General features: G+C 60.2%; 2 protein-coding genes across 2 annotated transcripts in view; one reads left to right on the forward strand and one right to left on the reverse strand.

The window, feature by feature from the left end:
• Window positions 1-5,048, forward strand: part of VOLCADRAFT_95570 (uncharacterized protein) — a gene marked incomplete at both ends in the record, with an annotated part of 7,497 nt that extends 2,449 nt beyond the window's left edge. Inside the window, 9 exons of the mRNA XM_002954672.1 lie at window positions 307-393; window positions 1,229-1,372; window positions 1,958-2,025; window positions 2,240-2,315; window positions 2,539-2,656; window positions 2,863-3,021; window positions 3,504-3,661; window positions 4,141-4,270; window positions 4,846-5,048. Of these exons, the coding sequence (XP_002954718.1) occupies window positions 307-393; window positions 1,229-1,372; window positions 1,958-2,025; window positions 2,240-2,315; window positions 2,539-2,656; window positions 2,863-3,021; window positions 3,504-3,661; window positions 4,141-4,270; window positions 4,846-5,048 (1,143 nt within the window). The remainder of the gene's footprint in view (window positions 1-306; window positions 394-1,228; window positions 1,373-1,957; window positions 2,026-2,239; window positions 2,316-2,538; window positions 2,657-2,862; window positions 3,022-3,503; window positions 3,662-4,140; window positions 4,271-4,845) is intronic.
• Window positions 5,049-6,865: 1,817 nt separating this feature from the next.
• The window catches only part of VOLCADRAFT_95571 (uncharacterized protein), a gene marked incomplete at both ends in the record, with an annotated part of 5,776 nt that continues 3,151 nt past the window's right edge, over window positions 6,866-9,490 (reverse strand). The window contains 6 exons of the mRNA XM_002954725.1: window positions 6,866-6,996; window positions 8,057-8,091; window positions 8,264-8,316; window positions 8,533-8,694; window positions 8,756-8,914; window positions 9,353-9,421. Of these exons, the coding sequence (XP_002954771.1) occupies window positions 6,866-6,996; window positions 8,057-8,091; window positions 8,264-8,316; window positions 8,533-8,694; window positions 8,756-8,914; window positions 9,353-9,421 (609 nt within the window). The remainder of the gene's footprint in view (window positions 6,997-8,056; window positions 8,092-8,263; window positions 8,317-8,532; window positions 8,695-8,755; window positions 8,915-9,352; window positions 9,422-9,490) is intronic.

Here is a 9,490-nt window from a genome sequence, read left to right on the forward strand (position 1 = left end):
GGGGGAGGAGGGGGACGGGGAGGGGGAGTTGGGCAGTACCGACAGGTAGTAGCCGCAGTAGTAGTGGGGCAGCAGCTACATTAGGCAGTTCGAGAAAGGGGGCCCGTCCCCTTGGGGGGACAGCCCGGTCATGACTTTGCTTTCCGTGAGCTGTCAAGAGTTTCAAGGGGCGCCCTGAAGGCGGGCCGTCCGGTTGGGAAGAGGCAGGCCAGCCTCCAATACCATACTAGCTGCCAACCCCACTTACCTTATCTTACCTAGCTTCCCCCTTGGCCCCTCTCTCATCTCTCATTAACGATCCGGAAGGACCCACGGGTCACTTCCAAGCTGCCAGATGTGGTGCTCTTCGCGGGCGGCTCCGAAAGCCTTTCCCAGGCGCTCACGCGACTCCAGGTACGGCCGGCCCGTACGTCTGTATGTACGTATTGGTGTCTATGCCCAAGGTTAGGGCAACCTGTGTTTTTTCGTGTGTGTGTGTGTGTGTGTGCATGTGCATGTGCATCCGTTGTTGCCGTTGGCCCACACTGCCCGGCTATCGGCATTTCCGTGTCCCAGTCTGTTTCGGTGAGGGCAGCCTAAGACACCTTAGAAAAAGGTTAATATGGGATCCGGGACTTCGGATTTTTTTGAGGAGAGGTGAGGAACCCGGGGAACTCGGCTGGCTGCAATGCAGGGCGGACTGCGTCCACATGATCCAGGATCGTGGCGTACGGCACTCGCACGGTACGACGGTGTGAAATTAAGATACGCACATTACGTTTGGCTTTGTTGTATGTCTCCGCTCCCTGGCTTACCTGACTAAGTCTTTACCTGGCCTAGGTTTGTTTCGTTCCAGGCGTCCGCCCCTCTTCCTCCTCGTCCTCTTGTCCCCTCGCCCCCTCTTCCCCCCTCTTCCCCTCGCCCCCTCTTCCCCCCTCTTCCCCTCTTCCCCCTCTTCCTCCTCTTCCCCCTCTTCCCCCTCTTCCCCCTCTTCCTCCTCTTCCCCCTCTTCCCTTGTTTTCGGTTGCCCTTCCGCCCCAACGCCCCGTTTGGGGGTTTACTCCGCTGTCGGGGTGGGACGGACAGCCTCGGAGGGACTTCCGGCCTTCATTGCCACCGAAATATCTTCGGAGGTGTTACCTGTTTTGGATTATGGCCTCCCCCCGCCCCTAACGCCGCCCCTACCCCCGCCTCTTCCCCTACCCTTACCCCCGCCCCTACCCCCGCCCCTACCCCTACCTTCCTGGAGCACAGCCGCCTTCCCTGGACTCCGGACGGCCGCGGGCTGGCCGTGTGGGACACCGTGCAGCTGCTGCTCGGTCGCTACGACTCCGACAACTTCCTCTTCGTGTACTTAGTGCTCGTCAACCAGTACGTCACGACAGTACGACAGGTACGACAGGGGTATAGTAGAGCGATATGCTTGATCTCGCTCAGTTCGCGTGCAGCCGCAACCGTCGCTGCAGCTGCTGCCGCCGGTGCAGCGCCTCCGTTTATTGTCATCCACCCCCGGGTCATGACTGTGTGGTGTTGTGTCTGCCGTAATAGCACCTGCCGACATTTCTATCATCCCTACTTTGCTCCCCACCACCACCGCCACCGCCACCACCGCCACCACCACCGCCACCACCGCCAGGGTACTCCCCCGCTGTCCACCCCCCCCCCTCCCGGTGATACCTTTCACTCGGTGGTTTTCGTTTTCTCCTTACCCCTCCGTTGTCGTACACGTCGCCCATCTGATTCTGTAGTACAGCTTCACTGAAGTCTACACACGCACGCCTCCCCAACGTTCAACCCCAAGGAAGTCCCGCCAGGCCCAGCTCTACCTCGTAGCCTTTCTACGGCCCCCCCCGCCCCCTCGCCGGCACCCACACCCCAGCAACCCCCACTGCAGTAGCCGCCGCCCGCGGTGGTGCCTGGGCCACCCCTAAAGCCAACACCAAAAAACGACCCCCTCAACTTGTACGGCAAAACCCAGGTCGCGGACACCACCAAGGGTTTCGATCTGCAGTCCCTCATCTGCATGATCAAGAATTGCGGATCCAAGTGGGTGATGGTTGGCGGTTGGCGGTTGACAGTTCGTGGGCTCGGTTTTTTCAGGGGCATGGAGCGACCTGTAAACTTTATTTTGTTTAATGTTTAATTTAAGAACGTCTAATGGATTGTCAGTAACACCCTGAAATCAAACCAAAACGCGCAACAGCCAACTACCCGTACTCGCTTGTGCATCCCCTCCAAACCGCCAACCGCCAACCGCCAGGGTGGTTGGCTGCGTTCAGGACCCCACTTGCAAGTCGGCACTGGACTGCTTGCAGGCTTGCACTTTCAACGACCAGGTACGGCTTCAGTACGGCAGTAAAACCGGGAAGACAAACGTGACAATCGGGAGATCTGGGCCCAACAGGCAGTTGGGGCCCTGGCTTGAGCGGTGAATGCCATAACACCCCTGTGTGTTTCTGTGTGTGTGTGTGTGTGTGTGTGTGTGTGTGTGTGTGTGTGTATTGGCCATCGTGGTGTGACCACCACATGACACCACACCACCCCCCATTACGTCCCCAGGTGTGCCAGTACCGCTGTATAGTCAGCTATGAGAGCCCCCTCCTGGAGCAGTTCAGCCTCTGCATCTTGCAGCTACACAACTGCCGCAATCTGGACGCAAAGCCGCCCCTGCTGCCAGGTACGTACGTGATTTACGTGCGTGTGTGTGTGCGTGTGTGTCTTGACGGACCTAAAGGGATGCCGTGTATGTACACGTGTGCGCGTGTTTTACATGGCAGGGGCTACTGATGTCACCAGAGGGTGTGGGGGGTGAAAGATACATACATACATACATACCCTAACCCGCACTCGACGCCCCTCCCCCACCCGTCAACATCCCACCAGACCCCGCGCCCATGGCCTCCTTCCGCGGCGCCCCGCTGACCCATGGGTCAGCTGAGGAGCTCTTTTTCGGCTGGCTGGATGAGCCCCGTCAAGGCGCCCCGGCGTCGAGCCTCCTCGGGGACCGCAAGGGCAAGCCGTACAGCTGGCTGGTGGCGGCAGGTACGGCAGCGGCGGCGGCAGCGCTAATGACTGGGACGGATGATTCCGACGTAGCTAGCTTGGGACGGAGCGAGAGGCGGTGTGCGCTATGGGGACCGTGCGATTGGGGGCGGTAGAGGGAGGAGAGGGGAATAGGTCTGCGGTCGCGGCATGTGGAGTGCATACGGACGGGCCGGGGTAATGGTACCACCGCCACCACTGGTGTATGATGTGCAGCTGGAGGTGGGGACGGAGCTGCCTGTGGACCCGCGTGTGACTAAGATCCGGAAGGCAGGATGCCATCACCATCACCACAACAACACCATCACCACAACAACACCAACACCAGCACCATAACCGCCCCTCCTACCACGTTCCTTCTTCCGCTCCTGCCGCGCGAGCTGTGGTCCCTTACCAGCCGTACTACATTCCTCCCCTTTTCGCTTCTCCCGCCGCCAAACCCCTCCCCTTCCCCCTCCCTCCCATGGCCCCGCCCGCCTCAGGCAAGAACCCCGCGTACGACTACTTTCCGTGTCAGCACCAACTGTACTACAAGGGTAGAGGTCGTGGGCAGCTGTGGTACGAGCCGGTGTTCAAGGCCATAACGGTGGATGGGAGGGAGGTGTGGCGTCGCAGGGTTTACCGTGTACGACAAGGGAAGGTGAGAGGGCGGCCCCTGGCCGGGTGGGTGGGTGGGCGGGTGGGGGCGGTGTTGCGGTGATCGGCCCATCCGCCCATCTGGCGGTCGAGGGAAGCTCAGTGGCCCGGGGGCCCTCACCGGGTAGGCAGAGCGATAGGAGGCACATCTTGCCTCCCAGCTATACGGCATGTGATTGTCTGTCTGTCTGTCTGTCTGTCTGTCTGTCTGTCTGCTAGTATAAATTCTATCCGTCCGTCTGTCTAAGACACGCCAGTCAGCCAGTTGCCCACCTTCCGAACTGCATCTTGCCCTCGTGCTGTGTGATTGTGATTAGTATATGGTGGTGTTGATGTGTGTGTGTTTGTGTGTGTGTGTGTGTGTGTGTTTGTGTGTGTGTGTGTGTGTTTATGTGGGCGCACCCGGTCGCAGTGCGCATGGGACCGTTAGGTCTGCAAGCAAAGTGCATGGATAGGATTAGGACATGCGCACTCTGCTCGCAGGTTCCCGGCACCTTCCACTTGTCGGTTCTGGACAATGGCGTCACCTCCAACGAGTTCTGGCGCATTCTGGATTGCCACGAGGGACTGGACTACTGCCTCTTCTATTACAGCGGGGCGGCGTCCACGGCAGGTGAGGATTATCAATCGAGGGAGGGACTTGCCGGGCCGGGGGACAGAAATTACAGCCGGGCTACAGCCGCCGTCACAACAGCAGCGGCAGCAGCGTTAGCGGGGGCTGCGGCGTTGCAGGCGGGCTGGCAAGGCAGGTGGGATTTGGGTCACTATAGCACTTCGCCGGTAGTGCCGCTGCCGCTGCCGCTGCCGCCCCGGGGCCCTAGATGCGTCGAATCAGCGGGGCTGTCTTGGACTGTGTATGTATGTATGTATGTGCGTGTTACGCTCTGAGTTCCGTTACCCGCCTGAGGGGCCCCACGGGCACCAGACAAGGATGGACGGACGGACGGACTGTTGACTTTTGGGGTGAGTGGAGGGAATCTGGTCTGGATGCCGTCCTGGCCTCAGGACGAGCTTAAACAGCTGTAGGCTTGCAGGGGGAATCGAATGGGCCAGGCGTGCAGACACGGGTTACACACCCTCAGCCGTGTAGCGCACCCTCAGCCGTGTAGCGCACGCGTATATAAACACAGCTCCAGATACAGATAGATCTACACCCCGAGACGACCATCCCCCTGTAATGTTTTACAGGTCTGTCGTACAGCGGCGCCATCCTGGCAACCCCCGATGGCCGCATGCCGGGTCCGCAGCACACGGACCGCCTACATGGCGCGTTGCGGCGGGCGGGTATCGAGCCCTGGGAGCTCAGCTACGTGGACAACAGCAACTGCGAGGAGGCGCCCCTGAAGATCACCGGGCCTGTGGCACCGCCTGCACCCTCCGCCGCGTATTAAAACCATCCCAGTCGATGCCTCGCTGGGGGCATAAGGCCTTACAAGGCACTCAGCTAATTTCCTGTGCAGGCCTCTACTAATATCTGGCTTTACAGCTTTCGTCAGGGCGTCCTTCTGGGCAATGGGCAATGTAATTGCAAGGAAGAGGTAGTTGTCCAGAACTCCAGATGCGTGTGACCGATTGTTATGTAAACTTTCCTGGACGAGGGCGGTAGGGCGTGGGGATTGTCGTGTTGCCTGGCGCTGCCCAATGGGGTACGGCGGTGGAAGCAGGAGTTTTGGCGGCGACAGGGCTTGGTGAGTAGGGTAGGGTAGGGTAAAGCAAGCCCCATTTGATCCCTCGCCACAGTACTTCACCCAGCTGGTGCTGAACCTTAGTACGAGTGGATTTGGCCACTGCCAAACCAGCCGAACGTGCCACAAAACAAGAAAATAGACAGGGTAGCTGTATATCTTCGGGAGTTTGTGTCGCAAAGTTTGTATATACCCTTTGTATCGCGATCGCATTATTTTTTTCACATCCTCTCCATGAGCATCTCACAGAGATAATGAAGAGATGATCACTGTTGACGAGAATTACAGCATGGCGAGCATACGAGTACAACAGGGGACCCGCTCACAACGGAGCAAAGCACGGCACCAGCACCCCAGACCACCAGCACCCTCCTCCTCCACCACCAACGAACAAGTTAAACACTGCCCCCCATGGAGTTGTGTATATCACATCACCCAACCTGTCGGGGTTTATATCAAAGCCCCAGAACAACACCTAACTCTCAACGCCGAAACTCAAAGGCGAGGCTGGCGGTAATCTTCTGCCCCTTACCTTCCCATACCCTCTACCATTACCATGGCACTCCTCTAAACCGCCTGACCCCAAAAGCGGCTGTGCGGCACCAGGTAACGGCAGTGCTCTGCTCTCTCTCTCCCTCCCCCTCCCTCTCTCCCTCTGGCGGTCCACCGTATGATAGCATCTGCAGCATCTTACCCCGAAGCAATCACAGAACAGTAACACAGCTAAGATTAACAGCAGCACCAACAACACCTTGCAAGGAGCCCAAAGCCCAACTCTGTTTTTCCGCGCACCCCTTTCCCTCGGACCCTAGCCGCTCTTCCCATAAACCCCCAATCCTTTCGGTATCGCAGGGGGTGCAAAAGCACGAGAACGAAAAGTCCCCAAAAAGCTAACACATGCGATGGATGCAAAAAGGCGCACACGCGCTCCCTCACGCTCTCACCAACTCCCGCGACCCAGCCCCACTACTTCCATCCCGTTATGACCTTGCCAATCTCCACGAGAACTTCCCTCGCCTTCACCCAAGGCCCCAACTCCGCGTCTCCCCGCCGTCATCGCGGCAGCCTCCGGGCCTTCTCGGCCAGCTGCTAACCCCCCTTCCCCCCCTCCCCCAAAGTCCCACCTAGCTCCTCATGCCGGTTTCACCCACCCCCGTTCACCTGTTTCACCTGTTTACCACATCGCCACCGCCGCAGCATCGTTGACATCTTAGCAGCAGCCACCGCCGTCGCCAGCACTGCAGCATGCGCAGGAAATCTCCTTACTCGCCTCCGCTTCCGTTGCCTCGGCTGTTGCCCCGCCTCTCCTTCTTGAAACCGCTTCAACCGCCTGATGTGTTGCCCCTGCATTTCCAACCACACTCTCGAGCATCGCCCTCGCAGTCGCAGCAGTCGTCACGGCCTCTGCCGGTCAGTCGCTTCATGCCACGTCCCGACACCATCCAGCAGTCATGCAGGTGTGTGTGGCTGACGTACATAGCCACCACCACCACCACCACCTCCTCAGTGAGAGGGAGTTCTCCTCAGTCGTCTCCATCGCCATATCCGATAAGGCCCTGCAGGGACCCAGTGACCTGGGCGCCGGTAGCGGAGGGTTGCTCGTCCCGGGGATTAGCGCCACCGGAGGCTGCGGAGGCAGGGACGGAATCGGCAGCTGCGGCGCCGGGAGGCAGGGACCGACCCGTGGGTCCATGGGCCAGTGAAGGGGGCACAGCAGTCAGGAGAGGGGTGGCGAGGGGCGGGTGGAAGTGTCAGTGGGGGTCGAAAAAGGGACGGCGAGGGCCCATAAGTGGGGCCAGGGTGGGTGAGTATGGCACATGCCAAGGTGTGGTGGAGTCGGGGCGGGGGGGAGCCGAGGGCCGACAGCCGCTGTGCTGTGTGGGTGGGTAGCCGGCAGCTGTGTTGCGGCGGCCGCCGCCGCAGCTCTGCATCCGTCATACGACCGTGGGGGTCCATGGGGCCGTACCACCGCACGAACTTCCCCCTCCTCTCCCTGGCAGGGCTCGGAACCCCACCATCAGTTCGCTCCTCACAACACGCCGAGTAACCGCACAAACACGGAGACATCGCCTCGCCCATACACGTGCACCCCCGTGTAACCCCCTCACAACAGCACTAAGTACAGGGGGGCGAACACCGACACTGCAGCTCCCGGCTTTTCACACACCACGACACACAGGCACACACATTCTCATTCACCACGCTGGCCACGCCATGGAAGACACCCAAAGCCCAGCCTCAACCCCAAACACAGCGAGCAAGGAACCCGGACTTCCAAACCAACTTTCCAAACGTGAGTATTGAAGAGCCCCCAAAGGATCGCTCAGACGGACAGACAGACACACAGATGTACACACGCACAGTTGCTGTGAGCTGGTCACCAAATCCGTGCCTCCACCAAGCCGACCAGGTCAACCAATCAACCACCAACGAACCAGCCGTACATGCTGCATACCGACCCCGACATGTCCTCGCCCCTGGACAGCACATACAACCCAGCCAACCAGCTCGCCAGGGAGCAAACCAGCTGGACCAGCAAAACTCGAAAGCAAAACTTAAAAGCCTACCCCATAACACATTCCCTGCTCGGCACCCAGTCCGGAGCACAATGCCCACCCCCCAGGATGTGAACGACGCCACATGCCACTTGACACAGATCAACAGACGCACACAGAGGGGCCCCGGCCCGGGCTGCAAGTTACCCCCAACCTCACCCTCTGGTGCCCACATCATAGGGGCACCTTTGTCCCTACGCGGTGCCGCAGCCGGCCAGGAACAGACCCATGGGTCATAACCCAGATGTAACTTCCTCTCCAAGCCTCCTCACGTTACACAGACAGCACCACCCGCAAGAGACGCCGTCAGCCGTCGCCGTGAGACCCTCAAACACGGGCGAAACACGCGGCATCCCCACCAGCCACCTTTCCCCCGTGGCGGTGGCGCCTTTGATGAGGCCGCAACGCAGTTCGAACGGCTGTGGTTCAGTGGATGTGGCACACCGAGGTTGGACCCAGCGCTGCACCACCGCAAACAATACAATACGACATAACATACACAACAACGGCACCAACAACGCTGAGCCGCCATCGCTACCGCCACATCCCGCACCGGCACCAGCGCCCCCCTTCCCCCCGCGCACTGCCGCTGCCGCGGCGGCGTCCAGCGGCACCGCAAGAGCGCAGTGCCGTACCTCCTGGTCCCGTGGGTCGGCCGCCATGTCCAGACGCCGACGCGTCGCCACCACCAGGTCCACCGCTGCCGCCGCCGGCGGCGGCGGCCCCGGCCGTACCGCCAACCCCGCCAGGGGTGGCGGCGCGTCCCTTTGCCTGGGCGTACTGTGCGTAGGGGTTGTCTGGAGGAGGGGGGGAGGGACGTGCCTGCGCGAGCACACATATGGGCACGAATACACGCACGTGCGCACATACGTACACGCGCGACCACGCCGCGCCAAGCAAGACGAGGAGTATTCCACACGCAGTGCCGGTGGCCAGAGCATTCAGTTGCACGGCCGGCGGCATCAGGCGCGGCAACAAGCAGTACGGCAGTTCGTCAGTAACGTCGTCTCGTTGCGTCTCGGATGAGCAGTGAAGGACCCGGGGGGGGGGGGAGGAGACGAAAAGCCGCGAAAAAGGGTAAGAGGAGGAGGCAAGAGCGAGCTGGCACAATTTATTGTAAGCTGCAGAGGGGACGATTCTCAGGTCCCGCTTTGAAAGTTTATCAGCTCGAAGAAAATGCGGAGAGAACGTTCGCCCCTCATTCGCCAGCTCCAGCGGTAACGTTCAGTAAGGATAAACATCATCGCTCCCAAACACCCCTAATGCTTAATCAGTGCGCGCGGGGCCCCCTTAACACAGAGAGCGTGAAAGGAAGGAAGGGAGGCAAGCGGAAAGAGAGGAGAGGGAAGGGGGGAGACGCTTCGACAAGTTGAGAACCGTAACGCCGTGCACAGACTGACGCACTGAACTAGGGCCGTCATGTGTGCCCCATTGCGCCACTTCCGACACACGCACCTGCTCCCCCTCACGAGCTTCACGGAACCTGCGCTTCTGCGGGCCCCCAGCGGATGACTCCTTCTCCTTCTCCCCGTGGGACGCGGCGCCGGCGGCGAAGCTGCTTCCATATCCGTAGCCATACCCGTACCCCGGAGT

This window comes from Volvox carteri (assembly GCF_000143455.1).
Source record: "Volvox carteri f. nagariensis unplaced genomic scaffold VOLCAscaffold_45, whole genome shotgun sequence".
NCBI classification, from domain to species: Eukaryota; Viridiplantae; Chlorophyta; class Chlorophyceae; order Chlamydomonadales; family Volvocaceae; genus Volvox; species Volvox carteri.